This window comes from Pyxicephalus adspersus, chromosome 5 (genome assembly GCF_032062135.1).
Source record: "Pyxicephalus adspersus chromosome 5, UCB_Pads_2.0, whole genome shotgun sequence".
NCBI lineage: Eukaryota > Metazoa > Chordata > Amphibia > Anura > Pyxicephalidae > Pyxicephalus > Pyxicephalus adspersus.
In genome coordinates this window covers 62,126,797-62,150,175 of record NC_092862.1, presented here as the reverse complement: position 1 = coordinate 62,150,175, position 23,379 = coordinate 62,126,797, and the positions used below count along the sequence as shown (strand labels likewise).

Below are 23,379 nucleotides of genomic sequence, written 5' to 3'. Positions count from 1 at the left end.
TTTCTGCATTGTGCTTGACATCTCACTGCAGATGCCAGCAGCAATAGCAAATTTTTTATTGCTGCAAGAGGAGCTGCGGACACTGGGTAAGTATTTGCTTTCAGTTGTAATCCGATTGTCATACAATGTATGACAATCGGATTGCAATATAACATTTGTTTACATTTAACCACCTGGTGAGAAAAGTTCGGGGTTAACGATAATTGCAACTTTTTCTAGCACGGAAAAGTTCGGGCTTAACGGTTGGGAGGTTAAAGTGCACCTGTGTGCAATCATTGTCACATGATTTGGAACGCGATGCCTATATACATAACCTCCTGTGATGCGTGGCGTGGCTTCTGATTGCTCCTTCTGTGCAGAAAGAGTTTTTCCTGCAATTTTTTTTTCTATTTACAACAGATATGCCACCTACTTTCCACCTTCACAGTGCAAGATTGGGTAACGTAGCCAGAAGAAGAAAGAAGACAGAGGACGGTGGATTTCAGAATAGCACGGGATCCAAACAAGGATAGCTCCAGAGGGATTTGGGGCTCTGCAGAAGTAAGGGTTATTATGTTCTTTTTGTTTGTTTTTGTTTATTATTTATTTTATTGTTTATTTCCGCTTAAAATTTAAAAAAAAGAGAAATCAACACATACAAGTTGCCCAACAGCATGTGTAAAACTCTCCAAACACATAAAGGAAGGTTCCCTGGTTAGATGAGACTCAAATTAAATTTTTTGGCTATCATGGGAGACATCATTTATGGCACAAACCCAACACTTCCTATTAACCTGAGAATACCATTCCCACAGCAAAGCATGGTTCACTGTACTGTTTGTGACCTGTGATCTGCATAGGATGTCAGTTACCACAACCCTGCCAGGCAAAAATTTGTTTTACTACGTAACCCCTAGTAAACACTTTAACGATAATAAGATTTATTTACTTTTTTCCACCCCATGGCTATTATTTTGCAGCAGATTTTTTTGTTTTCTTTCTTCATATTTTCAGTGAAGTATTTTATTTTTTTTAAAAAAGCTTTTAAACCTTTATTTAAATTGTATGTTAACTTTGCAATGCTTTGTAATAGTAGCATTATTTTTATTATAAAGTAAATGATTTTAAAAAATACAAATAAAAGAATAAAATGTGCACTTTCATATCATTACTTAAGTAATAACAGCCATGCTCAAAATAGATTGCATAGAAAATAAAATACTTTTTGTATATCCTGAGAAATGACAACGTTTTCAACATTTAATAAGCCCATAGCTGAAATGTTATAATTGCAGAAGTGGTTAAAGTTGCTTTCAAGAACACATTAGTAATTTGTTAGGTTTAACTAGCTTTCATGTCTGGTCCTGCTAGGTGCCTAGCTAAGGTGACATGTTTCATCCACAATATTATGGTCTGTAAATGTAAAGGGAGAAGGGGGATGTCCGTAGCAGTCTAACTATAACAGGGGCCAAGAAACTTCTTGATAACTACCAAAAAAAGAAACTGCAAGTGTTAAGAATTTAAAATTGACAGGTAATATTACATTATTATTATTATTAGTTAATAGTAATTAGTGTTAATAGGTAATACTACTAGGGAGGTCACAGATAAGCTTTATTGATTACTTGAAAAAAAACAAAACACTTTAGTTTCAGGTTTTCAATGACAAAAGCAGAAAGCAATTAAAGAATTTCCCTGTTTACAAGCTTATTTATTCTAATCAATAACAGGGTTTTGGCTGTGGAGACAGGGGAAAAATTCTGGTATATTACTTTATCTCAACCAACCCTCCTTTTCTTCTTTTCCCTACTTACTCTCTTTTTATTTCCCCTATGTAAGGAACTTACCCGCCCTGCGAGCCCGCGGTGTCCCTGGGCTTCCCAGCCACAGTAGCAGGCAACATGGCCGAGGCTGCTGTCCTGCTCGCAGCTTGTCTGTCTCTACAGGCGGAGGGATCCGCCCTGGCCAAAGTACTGTTCAGCCAGGCAGCAGCCCTTGCATCCCTTTGGATGTGGTTCCTGCTCCCAGCACTCCTTTGCAAGTGCAAAGTAGTGCAGGTCCTAGGGGTACTGTGGGAAGAGGTGCGCGTGTCACCATGCGTCCCTCTTGTACCCCCCGAGGGCGTGGCACTCGGCTGCCTCGCCCTAGGGCGGGACAGAGTTAGTTTGAATTCCCTGCGGCCAATCAGCTGCAGGGGATTTACTCAGTCTCCTATCAGACAGTGCCAGGTGGCGCAAGGTGATTGGTCATCCTGGCCATTTAAGGAGAGCCTGTCCATTACACCATTGCCCGATATAGCCTCTGTTACCACAGTGTGCTTGGGTGTGTCTTGTATATGTTAAACTTTATCTGCTTGTCATCTCCTCAGTGACCTGGTCTGAAACTAACTCTGATTGAACTCTGCCAGCCCTGACCTCGGATTGTTATTGACCATTCTGCCTGCTGCCAGCCCTGACCTCGGATTGTTACTGACCTGCATTTGCCTTATCCTTCTGTACCTTGCTTGATTGAAATTAACCCTTGCTGTGCTGTGCCGCTTTGAATAAACCTGATTCAAGGATATCTGGAGTTGGTTGTGGTTTGTGTGCCCAGGCGCATTACACCCTACATAAGTTTCCCTTCCTTCCTTTTTCCCCTAACACTTGGACATCCCATCTACCCTGTTTCCTCTTTTCCTGCATTTTAGGTTGGGCTACTTTTATTGTGTATCCCATTGGGTACTGTCTAGGCAAACTTACAACACACCCAGTTCTCAAGGGCAATACTGTTAAACCAATGCTCTGCATATGCCTTACTACATTTAGATGGGGCAAGCAATGCATTTGTCTACATGAGTAGTAGACCTCCAATGTGACCTCATCCTGTTCTAGCTGATTTTTTATGGTACAGGGGTCATTTCTCCTACACCCTTTCCACTGCCAACAGTTTCTATTGGGTTCAGAACAAGTGCCTTATTTCCTAGACAGTGAATATGTTGATATCAACTATGTTGTAAATATTTTTATGTTTTTCACCATTCTATGTTTTTACCCCCCTGTTGACAATGTTTTGTATATGTCCTTTATGGTGTATGTTTATGCATGAAAATAACAGTTTAATAAAAGAACATAAAAATTACACTATACTTTACTTTAACATATACAGACAGCATTAGCAGACATTTATTGACATGTATTTGCATCAGTCAACAATTAGCATTGAAAGGAAATTGATAGTCCGCAGCCAATTATTCAGGAAAGACTGTTAGAGGAAAGTTGAGACTTGATGAAGATTTTCATTCAGAAAACAGTACATTTTACTACTATAAACCATACAACCAACCATACCTGCTTCTAAACTATGCTGAAGTTAAGACTGGAGATCAGCTTTATTCTCAGTCCATTAAAAGAAGAGAAAATACCTGTTGGCATTGTCAGAAATGCAGTATTATTATAATTCCCTTTGAATGTAACTAAAAACTGAAGGTTATCTGCATTCTAAACATTTTTCAAACCTCTGCTCTGTATGTAGCATAGATAAGGAGAAGATGACATGATTGAAGTAGAAATCAGAGATGTGGTCTGTTTTATGCATTGGATACACTGAAAAAAAAAAACGTATTATTTTTCTAGGTCAGCCATTCCAAAGCACTGAATTTTAGAAGGCTATTTATGGTGTGTGTGTGTGTGTGTATATATATATATATATATATATGTGGTATTTATTCACTTGCCACTTTATATGCAAAAACATTGTGCTTTATTACAATGGTGGCAAATGTGTCAGGGATGAGACCAGCTTTTTATTTTTATTATTATTATTAATAATATTAATAATAATAATGTGGCTAATAGGTAAAGGGACCTAATAATAACTTTTGAAACCTGCATGAAAAAATCTAATACAATTGCTTTGAAATCATAAGGCAACTGTATAATAAAAAAAAGACTGTACCTTTTCTATAAAACTGCTCAGTGATGCAAAGTGATTTTTACACTACCTGGTCAAAGAATTAGAGGAAGTAGAATGATTCTGTTGGATACTTAAAGCTTTAAGGAGAACATTTTTCTATAATTACCTTCATTCAATGAAAGCATGTATATACTATATAAATTATGATCCATAAAGCAGGGCTTTAATTCAAACTTTACAGACATAGCAAACTTTAAATGTATCCAGACACAACAAGCAATCTTCCAAATACAGTCTGTTACCTGTAATTTTTTTTTCTTTCCTGAGCTCTTTGAGATGTCACTACAGGTCCAGGTCAATATAAACACTGTATTGTTTATATTTACCCATCTGCAGAACAACTGTAGTATGCATAGCAAGATATCTGCACATAAAGACTAGGAAGATTTGCTTTGGCTGCCTGGAATCAGATGAGGGTGGGGAAGATGATGCAAGGACTGCAGCTATTTTCTTTAATGATTACATGTGCTTCCTGAGAATGCATTGCAGTATAGAACATATTAAGTTCTGCCACTAGAGATACTGAATTATACAGGTATGAGGAGCAGCATAACATGTCATTTTACTTTTACCATAACACTGCAATTACTCTTTAAAAACTGAAAAAGATAAAATATAGCTTAGCTTGAACTACCTGCACAAAGTAGTATGGGGGAAGAGATCAATGGCACCTACACGTTAAACTGAAAGGGGTATGGGACTACCTTGGAATGGAGTTCCTCTGGAAAACTGCACAATGTTAGACAAAACAGGGCTCTGGAGGGAGGTATACCTATGCACACAAGGCACCCTAAACACCCTCCAGAAACTAAAATGATAAAGTCTCCTCCATTATTCTCAATATACTTGGAATGCACAAAATCATTGGGATTACATCCTGTGTTTGAATACATTTTCTATCACAGTTATACACATTTGAAACACATTTGCTTGTTTAAGAAAGTGCAGCTCATAAAAAAATATGTTGAATGGTATTGTTGCATGCATGTTCATTTGTAATGTATTTGAAATGATAGTTCTCTCTAACACAAGGGGGAACACTTTGTTGGGTTAAGTACATATATGTTCTCACAATTTACTATTGCATCCTTTGCTATGCAGACTGGCCTTGTGTCCAGCATGCTCTTCAATCTACACACAACTGGTAAGCGGAATTACATCCAAGATGCAAGATCCAGTACTGGCTGTACAATAATGGTAGAACAGGTAATAAATGGTCCTAATTATATTCCATTGTACTCTGAGGGTTATGGTGCATAGTATATATGCATGCAATTTAGACAAACACATAAAACAGATTTGTTCTGCCAAAGCTATGTAATTGGTAGAATCAATCCACACCCACTGCTTGTTTTTAATATGTGTCCCTGAGTACACTATTCCGGCTATTTGGCCTGTTTGTAGGAGTTCATATAACTGGTAAATATTCAATGCAGTGCCTCGATTCACATGTCTGTGATAAACTGCTTACCATTTAGAAGTTACAGTAAAGAACATTATCTGAAGCCTCTCGTAGCCTACAGCAGAATGCCTTCATGCATATGGTAGATAAAGAACCATATATCAATATGTCAATATTTCCTAGGAAAAAAATGCATGCTGTAATGCGTACACAGAGAATACTGCCTGGGGAATCACATTGGCGTGCACTGCTTTAATGTAGATAAGAGAAGCAACTAAGCAAACCTCCAAAGCACTAGTACAATGTAAAGCTGGAGAACAATGGACAAGGCAAGCATACTGCAGACTTTGGAAACATAAAACATGGTGTATGTTTAAAAAAAACTGTAAAACAAGCATTTTATAAAACAAACAATGTTATTACCTATGTCAGCCAGTCTTGTGTTTTGCTTTCCAGCTACACAAGTCATCCAAATATTCAGTGATTCGGGTTTAGGTTTAGTTGTTTTAAAAATAAATCTCCAAGTACCATTTTGAAATATGTATTTGGAAGATGTTATACCAGTTGATGGAATTGTACTTTTGTCCATCCAGGACAATAGGTCAGTCACTGACTATTGTGTATTTATATATGACATCTTCAACAGCACTTCACAGTGTACTGTCATTAATCCAACTGTCAGAGGAGCTCACAATCTAATGTGTTTCTAATCTAATTGTTTGGGGTAAGCCACACTTAATCATTTTATTGAATATAAAATGATATCAATGAGTGGTTTGTTTTCTATATCAGCCTACAGTTCAGATTTTTATGAATTGAGAAAAAGTAATATTATAAGGATGTGAAAATGTCTTTATGTGTTCATAGCAGCATTACAGTAAGTATTGTTACTTTAGCAGAAAATCTTTAGAGAATTTACATTTGCCTAAAGACATGGTGAGGCCAGATTTGTTTCTGTATGACTCATCTGAAATGTTCATTTATTCAAAACCAATAATTGCATTTTGGTAATTTTTATCCAATTGTTTCCTCTATTTACAGAGACAGAAACCTATCCAGACAGTTTAATGCTCAGTAAAACTACCTGTGTGTTTTGTGTTGTACATGGTAGCTCTTCCTACTGATCTAGATGCTTTCCCTAATTGCTTCTTCTGTAAGTGTGCTCACTTCTTTCCCTTCTATCCTAAGTGCCTAAAATATGTTAGGGTATTACCACTGGCTGACTAATACTTGACGCCTAGTTTTTAGAGGGCAGTGATTACAGAAAGAGAGGTTTTAAGGTATTTTCATATGGCTTTTCTAAATATAATTTATAATTGTTATGCACAGCTTCAGTACAAAGTTCTAAGTACAATGTGTCCCCAGTTTCCTCTTCCATTCATGCTGCCAGTCCTCTTTGGACTGATTGGCAGTGTGCCTTTGCTCATAAAAGTAATACATACCTTATAAAAGTAATACATACCTCATCCATGGAGATCATGTGATTTTACAATAATGTGCCAGGTTAGAAGTAGTCCATTCTTTATCCCTGAAGATTACATTATTTACTGATAACATCATTAGATAGTGAGACCCTTTGAGGGACAGCTGGCGAAATGACTATAGACTTAGTAAAGTGCTGCTTAATATGTTGGCACTATATAAATACTGAATAATAATGTATCAGATTTGCTAATATGTATTACATTTTGTGTTTCTATGGGACTGCACAGTAACAAACTGAATCCCAAGATCATCAGAGCACAGAAATAAACAGCATATAATGGAAGCTGCACTTTTTACATTCCCTGCTGTGCCCATGTGCTGCTAGAGCAGGCAAACATTTGAAGAGCTAACCTTCTGCATTGATCAGGTCAAAAGCATCTCCTGTTAACATGTCTGCCAACGTATTCCTGTATTGTTTGTGGACACAGTTTTTTCTGGACAATATATGGGGATAGTATTAGCTTTTAGCAGCAAAAAACCTATTACAACAATAAAAAGTTATACCTACACTCTAAAAAAACTGTGTATTATTGCAGAAAATAAACATTGCTAAAGGTGCAGTGTGCAGCAATTGTATGTGCAGGAAAGGTCAAATATTAAATGAGTAGTATATAAAAAGAAAAACCTCTTTATTGTGTACAAGAGATTTTTTGTTCCAGATTTCACACATAAATCCTTGTTCCTATTGAATACTCTGCAGCCTTACACCTAAACAAAGACATACATTTAGACATTTATTTGTTCCACAATGAGAGACTACAGACTTACATAAACTCAGTGTTTTACTCAGTTTTGCTTATTCTCCTTCGGTCACTGGTGGAACAGCTGCTGGAGAACTCTAGGAAGTTGTATCTCCACAACAAATGGCAGACACAAACCTACCAGCTGGGAATAGAACAGCTAGTGCCAGGGCTCAACATATGTTAAAGTAATGTCTACTGATCTCTCCATGATGAGAGTCTACTCTTAGGAACAGACAGAGGGAAGCAAACAAATAAAGCTGTAGGAGTATATAAACTGTGTTTTTTTCCCCTGAAATGACCTACACTTTCTGTATTATTCCCCAGATTTTGAGAGAATGCTTTTACAAATACAATAATTAATAAAAAAATGAATGAAAAGCAAATTCTGTGATATCATACAAGTTCTGTGATATCATACAGATTGTATGGTTTTGATGCATATGCTTCTGTGTATTTTTAACTGCATTGTGTACCTTTAGGTATATTTATATTTCTGCCCTTTAATATTATATCAATCCTAAATACTAATCATTCATTTTATTACTTTAGCTTTGTCTTGATAGTCAAGAAATGTAACATTTTAAATCTCTATATCCACAGGAGATGTGATTTCCCCAAAGGATGCTTATAAATACATACACACAGTGTTAGTGATTGTCTTTGGGTATTTACTTGTAAATATTCTATTTTTTGATGATGTTTCATTTGCACAACTTTTTAGTTGCAGTTTGGTAATTCCTTCAATGTTTACTTGAACTGTTACACAATTTCCATAGCATTGGTTTTGTGTAGATCCCATTTGGTAAATTTTATTTCTTTCATGTAATGTTGTAGTGGAGGCTGACATCATTTAGGATCCCCATTAATCTGAAAACACACAAATATCTTTTCCTGAGTTCTTGTATCAACTGGATTTGTGATGGAAATGTTGGTATGTAACAATATCTATATTTTAGGTAATATGATGAGAACTAATAAAAAAAAAAACTGCCAAATCTAATAAATCTAATAAATATTTAACAATGCAAACTTGTGAATGGGTCCAAAGAACAGACACATCAAGCATGACAAACAACAAATGCCTGCATTTAAAATAAAATGAAACTAAGTGGTGATTAGCTTACATGATTGTCTAAAATTATAAAGTATTGTCAGATAGTGCTCGCCCATGTGATAGTAGTAGCAAACACTTTTCATTTTGGTAATAACTCAATTTTGTTTTTTTGGTTTTAAGAAGATAAAACATTGCTGTCAGTTTTAATATCTGCATGGAAATGCATTATAGAGATTTTTCCTTGCTTCCTGACATTGTGATACAGAAAATGTAATTATTTCTTGTGCTACTAAAAATATACTTTTTTCTTTGTTTGAAGGATTTAAAAATATTAATGTCCTGATGGGAATTAGGCCCAAAAAATTAAAGGCGTCCTCTACAATAGCTATTCAGCATTTTCTATGCTTTCTTTCCAAACCAAATAGATATGCAAAACCTTTGCAGCTAGAACAGGCATACATGACCTGGTGATCACTGTATACTGCCAGGGCAGACACAAAAGAACTGTGGGATAAATATTAAACATATGTGTCTTGCACCTTCATTAAGAAGGCGTAGGATCACAGGTGCCCAAATGACCAAATTCTGTGTGATCCACCCCCTATTACTGCTGTATTCACGAGCTTACAAAACAGTATTTTCTGTACATAGCCCAATGTAAAACTCTAGTTTTTTGGCATACATCTTTAAGTTCATTATCGGATAGGTCATAAGTGTTTAACTAACAACATTTCAGTTAGCCTAAAATGGATTTTTATTATTCAATATTAAATATTCAATATCTGATCTGTATCTGAATTTGAATCCAAACTTGCTGTGGTTTGCAGCCATTTAGATAGCAAATGATTTACTAATGAAATCACAACTTATATATGAAACTAAAAAGGAGCTTTCCACGTATTGTTTCATGAGATAACATAGACTTTCCTTAACCATAAGAATCTCTTGTGAACTCTACTGAAAGTAATTTTACAACAGATGTTCATATTACCAATCATTAACCTCTTGGGCAGTTCATTTCTGTCTGGATTTATATGTCAAAAAGCGGTACATTGTTTTTCATGAAAATTTTAAAAAATTTATTTAAAAAATTAAAAAAATAAATAATATATACTCACACTATTATATTATACTGAAAAAAATGATCATGAAAGACAATGTACTGCTTTTACAAAAATAAATCCACTGTATTGCATTCAATACAGTTATTTTGTATTGAATGCAATACAAATAGAGTTGAAATTCCGGCCGCGCCCCCTGACACAACGGCCGCGTGTAACGATGTCACCGGGAAGTCCCGGTGACTCTTCGGATGCAGAGGACGCCAGCCAGAGGAGCGAGGAGACGGGGAACGCGAAGAAGGACGGATCAGGTAGGGCTCTTATTTACTATTGTATTTCACTGTTTTAGCCACCGCTTTCAGCATCTTTTTTCTACTCCGAGTCACACTTGGGGTTACCGCTCAGGGGGTTAAAGAACAACTATAATTAGGGACTGAAATACCCCAAAGCAGCTTGATTTATGATTTATGAAGTCCTCAACATAAATACCTTTACAAAAGTCAACATTTAACTCAGAGATAAATAAGGCTGTGCATTACTTCCTTTCGAACCCTTTATTGCTAACATGAAATGTCAAGTGATGTCAAGTCATTCATCTGAAAGAGGAGACATAAATTGGAATAGGCAGTGAATTTAAACCATTTCTTGGATGCCTCGCTGACTCTGATCTCTTACTTAAAGGAGTTGAAATGTAGCTCAGAACAAGATAATGTAGTAAGGGTTTGCACGAAAATACCTGCAGTGTAAATATTAAAATAGCATCATTTAAATCTAATTTTAAATATTATTACACAGTTTGGAGAAAACAATATATTTTTGTAAGCCTGAGATGTGCTGTCTCGACATCCTCTGCACACTCCAAGGCTGTGAACAGCTGAAGGGGATTTTAGGAGCAGATTAGTCCCTGGCTCTATCCTGCCCTGCTGTTGGCTGCTTTTTGGCCTCTTTATGCTCCCATTCAACTGTGCCTGATGTAGCGTTAAGCTAGGCTGACTTGCTGCAGGTTTATGTGTTCGCTTGATTTACTGTTGCTGACCATTGCCTGTTCCTGACCTATCGATTATATGCTGCCTGGATTGACCTTTTACCTGTGACCTAGACTCTGCTAGACTCTGTGAATGACCTCTTGCACTGAATTCTAGACTTGTCTATTGAAATCTTAATATTGCTTTATCTGTGGGCTCCTTGTCCTCTGCCACCCCTTCCCCAGACATCATCCTTTGGGGACTAAGTTCTGGGGACAACCGTGTGCTGAGAAACAGATCCAATCTCCTGAGCTGAGCAAGGGCTTTCGATAGGTGCAGGGGGACTGGTGTCTGGTGAGTACAGAAAATGATGGGAAGTCTTCCAAGGAGGTCATCTGTTATTGTGAAAACTGTCTAAGACAGCAATTCCCTACAGTTTGTGGAGATTTACTCCAATTAGCTCCAATGACCCTGAATTATTAAAACTCTTCAAGTCGGGGGAAGATAAACTTTTATCAGTGAACCTGGGTGATCCAGCAAACCTGGAATGTATCTGGTCCAGTATTGAAAACATTTGATAACAAGTAGCAAAATACTTTTAAGATGTCCATTCCAGGTTTGCTGGATCATTCAGGTTCACTCATGAAAGTGTATCCTCTCCAGCCTTGGGGAGCTTTAACCTTCTGAGCCTGAACGTGACTTGGGTAAAAAAAAAGGTGCTAAGAGCGGTAACCCCGAGTCACACTCCTTCCTCTGGCCAGCGTTCCCCGCATCTGATGAATCACCAGGGAGCTCCTGGTGACGTTGGTGCATGGGGACATTCCGTCCTGGGCATTGTGGGAATTTTTAAATCTATTTGTACTGCATTCAATACACAATAACTGTATTAAATGCAATACACTGGATTTACATATGTAAAAGCAGTACACTGTATTTCATGAAAAGTTATTTTACAGTATAATATAGTAGTATAAGTATAATATTTTTATTTTTATTAAAAAAAATCTTTTTTTAAATATTTAAAAAAAAAAAATTAAAATGTATTTAATTTATTATTTTGACGTGATTTTGTGTTTCAAACTTTATTATACTCATACTATTATATTATACTGTAAAATAAATTTTCATGAAAAACAATGTACCGCTTTTAGACATATAAATCCGGACAGAAATAAACCACCGGGAGGTTTATAAATCAGGCCCAATGTCTCTGGGACAAGAAATAAAGCGAAATCTCCCAATAGGAGCAGAAACCAAAATTAATACTATTCACTGTGTACTAATTCACGGCTAAAATATTAATGTATATATGATCAACTTCTAATAAAAATACGGGGCGGGGGGGGGTTAAGAGGACCCCTTTGCAACTCTACAGTTTCCAAAAATGGTATGCCCCCTTTGCATATACTTTAGGATTCTGGTGGTCTCTAGGTTTGATATTTTCACTGCCCTCCCTAGGTAAGCAGCCAACAAATTCAGAACTTTTGATCTTTAAACTCCCTTTTGTTTAGGGACCTAAAATACTAAAGTAACTGGATCAGCATAACAACAAGGCATTTATCTTTTTTAGTTGGATGGTGCGGCTATTTATCTTGGTGTAAGGTAGCTTTAAATGGGCAGTATATATAAATAGTGCTTTCCAGGTTTATTTTACTGTGGTTGTTTAAATATGGAATGTTGTGGTACACTGAAAACAAAAATTAACAATATATATTTAAAATTCCATCTAAGGTCCTAGTTTCTCAGTTTATACATTTAGTAAATACAAAATTTACCAAAGCAGGATAGCAGCAGTTACAAAGAGATTAGCAGCTGAATAAACATGCAATTCTTACATGACTGTGTTATTCATCCAATTCTGCTTTTTTGTCTGGGCCAGTAAGAAGAAAAAACTTTTCACTAATACATCATCATAATCTTTATTTTTTTAGTTTTCAATGTGTAGCTTACTGGAACCCTGCTTACTATTATGCTGTAGACCCTATGCTTCAAGGTTCAATGTGTTGTGCAGTTAGATACTCTACTGTATAGCTTAGCTGTACAGGGTCGTAATTTGAGAAGTATTCTGGTCCAAGAACAGCCCCACTGAATAGTTCCCATTTTCATCACCATTTCTGTTAATCCTTGAAGATAGTTGTACTAGAAAATTCCAGCAGATTCTAAAATACTCAGACAAGCCTGCCTGGCACCAACAACCTTGCCATATTCAAAGTCATTTAAATCACCTTTCTTCCCCATTCTGATGCTTGGCTTGAACTTTAGCTGGACATCCTGGCAATGGCCACATTCCTGCATGTTTTGAGTTGCTGTCATGTGGTTGGCTGATTAAATATTTGTGCTCACAAGCAGTTCGACAGATGTACCTAATAAACAGACCGGTAAGTGTATGACTTTTAAATGTGTATTAATACCTGTTGCTTTGAGTTAGAAAATGGGAACTAGTGCAGTTGCTACTGTCATGTAGGAGAAAACAATAGTTACCTTTTAATGTTGTTTTTTCTCAGTGGTACATACTTACCTTTTCTCACTTCCTTACCATTTTGTTTTTGCAGGCGGGAACAGAATTTGATACAAATTGCTCACATTGTAGTGTATGCAAAAATATGGATTCTTCCTATGTGACAGTGCTGATGCTTCATGGCCCAGTGGTCTCACATGGCATAATACGATAACATACAACATGTCTTATTCGAAAGACAACATACCATATACTTTGGTTGTTCTGTCTATATCAATATGTTTATCAACAGTGCTGAGCACATGATAGGCAAAGTAAGGATGGGTTATGCAAATGTTTTCATAATACCATTTAAAACCATGCATAAGGAAACTATACCACCCATGCACACATTATAAGATATACCAGCCTTTCTTGACTATTTAATATGGAAGGCCCCTTGAAACACCTTGACCTGAGAGGCAAATATAGTTCATTGCTCTAAGAACGCCTAGCAATCTCTGGAGGAAGCCTAGGGTTCCACAAAACCCTTGTTGAAAAAACTGAGCTATAGTGACCAATTCACATTTAACTGCTACAAAGCTACTGGTGGATATCTTGAGAATTTTTTGAGTTGACTTTAGCAAAATGGTTACCAATTTACCAGGTAGGGTAAGCCACCTTTCCAATCAGTATATCCAAATGTCCACCACTGCATTAGTACAACTTTAAATGTACTTTTTCTCTTTGGACAACCACAGATCACTCTGTATTGTATGAAAGGCACCTAGTGATTGGCTTTTGGTGTGAATCAGAGCCGGAAGCTGTAATATGTGAAAGCACTAAGTACAGCAGTAAAGTACAGCAACCTGGACATTGGTTTATGTAGAAGTTAACAATTACATACAGAGCAATTGGTTGGAGTTGTACTTTTATACAATTTATTTTACCCTTACTGTCTAATAACTGTATCAATAATTAAACACAGCAGCTGCTTTTACACTTTCTTTTAGCCAATTCAAATTAAGTTACATATATGCCAGATATCTTATTTTCTGTGCAGGACAAAAAAATGTCCATACTGTCAATATTCATGAACCATTGTTGTAACTTTTTGTGTAGGCATTAAGGCCTGTGCAGAAATTAGTCAGGAGGTGTCCATAATGTGTTTTGCATTCCTGACTGCATTTACCAAAGAAATGATACCACATGTAAAATGTATTTAACATTAACAGAATACATATATTTCTTTTGCACATTGCTTTATAGGAAAAAAAATACTACATCTTTCAGAGATGTATTTTAAAAGCAAAACACTTGGGAATGTGCAGAGAATAATGTTGTCTGTAGTACATTCTGTAACAGACATTTTTCATTTCATTCAAGTATGTTTGGGAGGGAGAACAAGGCAGAGTGTTGTACTGCACAAGGATACAAGGTAAGAAACATTTTATTTTGTTTCCTAAAACTGAAAGATAACAAGGAATTTTAAGAATAGACATTTGTTCTTAAGGATGAAAAGACCTCTGCAGGAAACCTCCAGAAATAGGTGTGTTTTTTGGCATGCTGTTCCATTGATGTAGCATGAAATGACTGATGGTATTCAATGCCATCTAGTAAATAGTGGCTATTTGTGTTGCCTCAGTAAATGTGCATAAAATTATACAGGACAATGAAGATACAGTGGAGAGTTCTTTGAGAACTGGGTGGGTATTCTGTTTTACAATATCCTTTTACTTTTAATAAATAAATGGATCTAAACCCAAACCCTAAAAACTCATTCAAACATTAACTTTTGGATATACATTTTAAAAGTTGATTTTTATATGCAGCTAAATATTCAGCCTTTCCTAAAATGTATCTATAGTTCTTTTTCCTATAGTGATAAAGTTTTTTCCTGTGTCCTATAGTGTAAGGCTATTTTCTTTTACATTGCTATACACAATTTTGATGGATAAGTAAAGTCAAGCAGTAAAACCATACCCCACAGCTGATGCACAGTTGCATCTCTAGTACAGATTCTTTCCAATCATTTAGCTAAAAAAAAAAGCTGCAACAGAAATAAACTTAGAAGTGTCAAAAAATCTTGTATGATGTGTTTTCTGGCTGACTAAATAGGGTTCTTTCTTTCAATCCTACACGTGATACTAACAAAGTTCAGTGGATCAATTTCACAACAAATCAATTTATGTAGTTTCTATCAAACTATTGAATTGACTGCTTGAGAAAAACAACCTATGTAAGGCCACCCTTAGTTGTCACGCTGTTACATATGGCTTTGGTGAAAACAATCAGTGACTATTCAGTCATGGTCCACCATTGTCACTCTCAGTGAAGGCCAATGATGTGCAGCCAAGGCTGGCATGAGTGCATAAATGAGTGAATATGGAAAACCTTAAGAAGGTCAGAAGCCATGCAAAAAAATAAAGGCAAAAATTAGTATTATATTTATTTAGCATAATTACAGCACATGCCAATGTCAGCAAAAATTACCATGGGGGTTATCATCCCTTGGTGATAAAACCACGGTGATGATATCCGGGAGTTTAAAAATCTGTCCAACAGAGAGAAGGAGATGTTGGATGTGGTGATATCATCACTTAACATGATAAAATAAAAAAAATATAATAATAGTTTTTTTTTTTTAAGAAAAATGTTAACTCATATGAATGTTCATTGAATAAAAATGTACCAAATGATTAATTTGCCATAGCGCAAATACCTTTTAGGGAACTCCTACTATAACTACAAAATCCACAGCTCACAGTACATTAGTGTGGCAGTCAGTGGGAAGAATGCCTTTTTCATTGCTGGGTAGAGAAAAGAATGTCACCTTACAGATAACCAAAAAGAACATTGATGTCAGTTAATCTAACCTGAAAGGCAAAAAAAACTGCTCAACCCTTATTAACCTTTGGAGGAACCCTGGTTCAGAAACACTGGTCTAGGGTATCCAAATGTTCTCAATTTGAATAATTGCAAACAATTATTAGGAAGGGGCAAGTATAGAAAAATGGGATGTGAAGTGGTATGATCCATTTACCATCATACGAATGATAGAAAATAGATAGAGATAGAGAAGACCACATAGGGGTCTGTATATAAAGCAGTGAATCTAATATTCACTGAAACATTCCCTATATCTTTTATTTACACTACCTGGCCAAAAAAGTCACACACTCTTATATTTGTTGGACTGCCTTTAGTTTTTGCATTATTTTTTGGCCAAAATCCTGTATTAACCTCCCTAGCGGTTCATTTCTTTCCGGTTTTATATGTCTAAAAGCGGTACATTGTTTTTTATGAAAATTTATTTTACAGTATATTTTAAATATAATAAATTTATAAATTGAATAAATTAAAAAAATCTATATATTTAAAAAAATATATATTTTTTAATTTTTTAAAAAAATACATATTATAGTCATACTAATATATATACTGTAAAATAAATGTTCTTGAAAACAATGTACTGCTTTTACACATATAAATCCAATGTATTGCATTCAATACAGTTATTTTGTATTGAATGAAATACAAATAGATTTCTGAATTTCCCGCCCACCACTATTTTACTATTACCTCATAGGATTACCTACACCGAGTGTGACTCGGTGTTACCGCTTTTAGCAACTTTATTCTACCCCGAGTCACACTCGGGGTTACCTCTAGGGAGGTTAATGATGGGAGAGTCAGACTGCTGTGTAAAGTCTCTTTCAGGGCATCTTAGAGATTCTCAAAGTGTTAAGTTCTGGACTTTGTAATAGCTACTCTATGTGTGAAAATGATGTCTCATGCTCCCTGAACTATTTTTTTTACAATTTTAGCCCAATTAATTGTCATCTTGAAAATGCCCAATTGCTGTAAAAGCCTATTCATTCAGTATATTCATGTAGTCAGTTAAGCTTTTTTTTTAGGCACATAACATTGCTGAACTTAGACCTTAACAACTAAAGCTACCCCAGATCACAACACTGCACCCACTGGCTTGGGGACTTTTAAATATATATTTGTAAAGTATCTGTGTATCTGCTGTTTGTTTTCAATTCAATAATGTTAAGCAGAAGGTAGATTGTACAATGGAAATTCATGTGGCTGAGTTTGCTACGCTATGACTTTCTTTTCATTATTCTACAATATTTGAATAATAGTTGAAAACCATTGAAATCCTGTGTAGGGGTAACTATAGAAAAATCTTCCAACTATTCGATTTTTTTAATATTTAACAGGCTATACATAAAAACAAGAACTTCAGGATGCAATGTCCACCAGGAAATTTACAGATCATTGTTACAGCTAGAACATGATGGGTACAGCCTATATAAAATATAAAATAATGCACTATAATAACAGCTACATGGATTCTACTGTTAACAGATAAAATAAACCAATTTTAAGATATGTGTTACCTAGCAGATGTTTAGATTTTGTTGCCAGTAATCTCGGTGAAATGCAAGAATTTTCTGGTAGCAAAGAAACAGACAAGTTTCTTGACAACAGACAAGTCTAAAAATAACACAATTCAAACTAGGCAGTAACAGAAGGGAGTATAGTAGATATTTTATATATATATATATATATATATATATATATATATTTATTATAAGTAAACGTGTGCAAAAGCAACAGGTTTACTTTAAAGCATAGTTTACATGAAAGCGTTCCAGCACAGGGCACCCCCATGCTCCGCCTTTTCTTCCTCTTCCAGAAGATCTTTGGTGACCTTGATTGACCATACCAATGCACATGCACACCCATATTGTTTTACTGTCTTTGCTCCTGGGAGCTGACTGGGACATTAGGGGAGAAAAGGGAAGTTGAATATGTGCAGTTGATATGGTTGCTATTACACTGAACCCACTGCTTTGGTAAGGCACATATTTGTCAATAAAAATACATTTTCTTGATAGAATGCTACTGTATTTTAATGTACCACTTCTTTAAATGTCAATTATCCATTGGCCAGAGGGTCCAGGTGTGTTATTGTAGAACTCAAGTTTGTTGAGAGCTCTCTGAAAAAAAGCTTTCAGAAAGTATACATGGTCATAGTTGGCTGGCAATTAGAATCAATAATTCTATTTTCAAGCATTTTTTGTAGTCAGGCTGGTTGTATGCTAATATTACCAAAAGATCTGAGTACTCTGTGGATTTTTTTTACTTGGTAAAACTGGGTTTCGCTAATAAATCCCCAGACATATTACCCTGTCTTGTAACCTGAACACACATTTACAGTATTCAGTTAAAAATGTGCTGAAGATGAAAAATATTACAGACCATTATTTTTATTTGTAGAAGACCTACAGTAACTATTATACGTAAGCAAAAAGCGATCTAAAGTGAAGGTTTTTTTTTGTTTTGTAAGCGGTGAGCAGCATCAAATAGGACACCAGACAACTTGTTAGTGCTGGGTGGTGACAGGTGAATCAACCTATTTATTAGGTTTGGGATGATGAACTATCTATGAATATTTTAAAGTTACAGTATGCCCAAAACCAGATATGTTTTTTCTTTTTTGACAGGGATAATCATGTATTCGCTCTGAGCTTCTAGTTAGTATACTTGAGGGTAGAAAATTGACATACTTGGATGACAATTCCAACACAGGCCACCTGTAAGGTCAAGAGGGGAGATTAGCTCCTCTCTTTCCATTTTCTTGATTCTGTTTGTTACTTTTGTTCTGTTTGTGTCCTAATGTTCCTCTGCAGCCAGATAAACGTGTCCTCATGTCTAGAAGCTATAGAGGCTGCGATAAGCATTATCTTCTTCTCCATATAATATAGACACAGTAACATATTCTCCAGATTCCTACCGAATTTCTGTCAATTACAGCTCACTTCTGACATACTCCAAGTTTAATTATCTCTACCATGGAAAAAGCTTAAAAACCACAAATGCAGCCAATTTGAGTTTTCTAGGACAGCAATTTATTCTCTGAGAATGATATGCAATTAGAATTTCAATATTAAATAAAATCTCCCAAAATGAGTTTAGCACAAAATATAGAAACTGCTATAAATGATCTGCAAATCAAATGTAAGCAGAGAGAACCACCAGGTATCTGATCTATCTCCACAGAAGCGTTTCATGTATTATTCATCACATGGTTGCTCACTCCAAAAGCTATTTGAAAAATATTTTTTATGATGCTGCCTAGTATTGGCTTATCCGGTTTATGTGATATGCCAGTTGGGTAGGAAAATGAGTTACCTCTGCCAAAAATCACAAGCTATTCATATAAAATGCTCTGTGTTTCTTCGCCTGAACAAATAAATTATGCAACTGTAGAGTAAAACATAGGGCCTGATTTCATAAAGCTCTCCAAGGCTAGAGAGAATACACTTTCATCAGTGGAGCTGGGTGATCCAGCAAACCTGGAATGGATTTCTTAAAAGTAATTTACAATTTGTTAGCAAATGCTTTCAGTCCTGGGCCAGATCCATTCCAGGTTTGCTGGATCACCCAGCTTCACTGATGAAAGTGTATTCTCTCCAGCCTTGGAAAGCTTTAATAAATAAGGCCCATTGGCCAGCCTAACTTGAGACAATCGGGTTTATTTACTAAAGCAGTTTAGATTGTTTACTTAGAAATGTGAATTATCACTCAGATTAGTGAATAAGGTGGAGCTCTGCTGACCAGCCATCCAATCATGTGCAAGTCCTACATCTGATTGATTGGAAGTCTTTATGTCAGAAACCATAAATATATCATTGAAGTATTTTCAAATAAACTGCTGCCAAACAACATACGTGGCTGCAAAAAAATGGCTCAGATGCAATAGGCCTGATTTATTAAAGCTCTTTGAGGCTGGAGAGGATACACTTTCATCAGTGGTGCTGGGTGATCCAGCACACCTGGAATGGATCTGGTCCAGGATTCAAAACATTTGCTAGCAAATAGCAAATGACTTTGAAAATGACTTTGAATAAACCCATTCCAGGTTTGCTGGATCACCCAGCTTTACTGATGAAAGTGTATTCTTTCCAGCCTTGGAGAGCTTTAATAGATTCATCCCAAAATGTCTTCTATAGAGGCCATTTTATAGAACACTCAACACCACCAAACACATGTAACCTAGTTTGAAAATCCAGGTAGAAAAAAAAGTCACTGTTTAATTTTGTAGGCTTGTGTTTAACATTTTATTTAAAATGTGGTAATGCAGCTATCACAAATACGTAAATCTGTATTGATTCCAGACCCTTGTATTCCCTTGAACAGCACACTTGGGACTTCAAGAGAATTAAAATCTGACAGACAAAAAAGCTGCCATATATATTTCAATGGTGTGTTTTAGCCTAAAATGTAAGCATAAAGTCAATTTAAATTTTCCAAGGTAAATACACACTATGTGTAACTCATCCCTTTGCTAAGACGAGGGGATGCTGATAAGTTCCTGGCTTTGCCCCCTTTCCAGATGAAATAGAAAAATTATTGTGGAGGCATATGACAGCCTAATATCTTAGTATGTCTTTGCGATTCTTAAAACTTTTTTTCTTTTAGTGAAAAGCTCTGATGGCAGAGGCACAAGCAAGTTTCAAGTCGTTGGAGTTACGGTCCATCATGAAGTTTTTGTTTCTCCAGGGAAAGTCAGCAAAGGACATTCACTCTGAGATGTCACAAACACTGGGGAAGAAGTGTCTTTCCTACAGCACTGTCATAACCTGGATATCAAGACATTTCACCCGCAGTGGGCAGCCCCCAACCTCAACTGACCCGGCAACCTGCGATGATGTTCATGAGCTGATTATTGAGGACCGGCGAATATCCGCAAAAAAGATAGCCCAGATACTTGACATCTCACGGGAGCGTGTTGGGTTTGTTATCACTACAATCCTAGACATGAGGAAGCTTTTGGGCCCATTTTTAAGCTGCACAGGACTCTTTGGCTAGGTTAGTGACAGAGAATGAAACCTGGCTCCACATCTTGAAACCATAGAACAGTCGAAGGAATGGCGCCACAGCGATTCTCCCCCCGGGTGAAGAAGTTCTGATCCCAGAAATCGGCCAAAAAAGTCATGGCGTCCGTTTTCTGGGACAAAGATGGTATTCTGTGTGTTACCTTCCTACCTCAGGGCTCTAGTATCACCAGACAGTATTATGTTAACCTCCAGGACCAACTGAAGGAGGCAATTAAGACTAAACGCCGTGGAAAGTTGTCCAAAGGGATCCTTTTTTTGCAGGACAATGCACCTGCACACACGTCCAACTTTGTGGCTGACAAATTGAACACCCTGGGATTCCAATTGGTCCATCATCCCCCCTACTCACCTGACCTGGCCCCTTCGGACTATTATCTGTTACCGAATTTGAGGAAACACCTGAAGGGGCCACGTTTTGAGGACATTTTTGACATCAAAGATGGTGCTGAGAGCTGGTTTGCGGCCCAACCTAAGGGCTATTATTTGAACAGTCTAGAAAAGCTGCAACCACGCTGCACGAAGTGCATCAGTCTCAGGGAGGAATATGTTGAAAAAATGTGTTATTTCGTAACTCTGGCTCTCTTCTTTCTGGACAAAGCCAGGAACTTTTCAGCACCCTCTCGTAAAAGAAAAACTTATATCTGGAGTTCAGCTTCAATTTGGCACTAAAAGCAATAATATTTGACATAAATATACCTGAATTCCAAAAATATGAAACTACACATATAAAACACTGACAAAATTGGATGTACCGAGCCATGCAAAAATATTAGTAATAATAATATTATTATTATTATTAATATTATTATTAGTAATAATATTAATAATAATAATAATAAAGCTATATGAAAAAGCCGTCCTCTTAACAATGAATATATGTTTATATTATTTCATATATCAATAAATGTTACCTGCAGATGTTTGCTTAAATTTCTCACTTTTCTTCTTTCTCCATTTCCATGGCTTGAAAAGTCTTCCTAATGTGGCAAATTTACTTCTTCTCCTAATAGGTGGAGTGTGGGTACCGGGCACTAGGGATTCAGAGCGCATTGCAGCCAGTCTCTCCACTTCCTCAGCTGAAAGATAGCAGACAAAAGAGTAAGAGAAATGTCTCTCTGGGAAACTGGCCAACACTAAAATCCTCAACATACATGAATAAAATAAACTTTAAACTTTTTATCATTTCTGACTCTTGCTAATCACATACTGAACATCATTGGTATTATTTGTTCCGATACACTTTGCAAGTTTCAAGTTTAGTTTTAAAAATGAACTGAAGGTGTGGCAAGACCTAAATGTGTTGCCTAAAGCAGAACTAAATTTAATTTTGAGAAAACTGAGACGAGGCAATTGTTTTATTGAAGAAAATACAGGTGTTCTCCCTCCTGAATAAAATAAACTTACCTGTCTGATTGCAATACTCACCTACTTTTTTGTAATTCCAGGTATTTTGTAATTCCAGCGCAATTCCAGGTTCCAGATCTTCAACCATCTTGATAGGCCAGGATGGAATGATACTCTTGCGCATGGGAGTTCATTGATTCCCAGCAGCCAAGGGTGTAATAGGATACACTGCATCACACACAAAGCTGGGAATGCATTGCATTGAAGAAAATATTGCATTCATTTTTTCCTAATTTAAAGGAGTACTAAACTCTCACTTTCAGCCCTTCTGGATGATGTGAGCCCAGGTTATACTGATCTATCCAGGTTTTACATTTGTTTATCACTTCTAATCCTGAACTGTCAAAAAACTGCACTGACTCCTCCCCCTGGGCGCTCTATCGCCACTGCAATGACAAGAAGGCTGCAGAGGTCATGGGAGAATCACATCATCAGTCTGAACAAACAGAGCAGTGGGAGTGGTTAAGAATCCCCACACTCTGCCATGATTGGTCACAAGTTTAGTGCTTTTTTTTGATGATGTCACTCTCCAGCAGCACCACTGTCTGCTGATGTCAGATGTAAGAAAGGGGGGCCAGGGTGTGTCAGCTCAGATCCTAAGTAGGGAGACATCACACATGAATAGAAAGTTTTTTACTGAAGTCACCGAGCTCTAAAGAAGAAGGTGACAACCTGGATTAGGGTGAGGTTTCAGGGAGGAGAATACAGTGTTCCATGGATGATGGTGACAACAGGGTCCACAGAGAATGATGATGGTCAGGAGTGTGATGGCCCCACACCAGATGGCAAATACACATAATGATGGGTTTACTTTTCATGTATGCAAACCAACACAGTCAACGCCAATGAAGGGGGCTGACATCCCTGTGCAAGTAAGTGGGAATACATCTTTAATATTATGTCTGACATTAGACTTGTCTTGTGAGATTGGGCTGTGCTATGTGCAAAATGTTGTTTTCCTGGAGTTTTGCTTTAAATAAGG

General features: G+C 36.5%; 1 protein-coding gene across 7 annotated transcripts in view; it reads right to left on the bottom strand.

Annotated features, from left to right (window-relative positions):
* The window catches only part of PHACTR1 (phosphatase and actin regulator 1), a 182,210-nt gene that overhangs the window by 52,456 nt on the left and 106,375 nt on the right, over window positions 1–23,379 (bottom strand). For all 7 annotated transcript variants that reach the window (XM_072411703.1, XM_072411702.1, XM_072411707.1 and 4 more), the window contains one exon: window positions 21,905–22,069. In XM_072411703.1, the coding sequence (XP_072267804.1) occupies window positions 21,905–22,069 (165 nt within the window). The remainder of the gene's footprint in view (window positions 1–21,904; window positions 22,070–23,379) is intronic.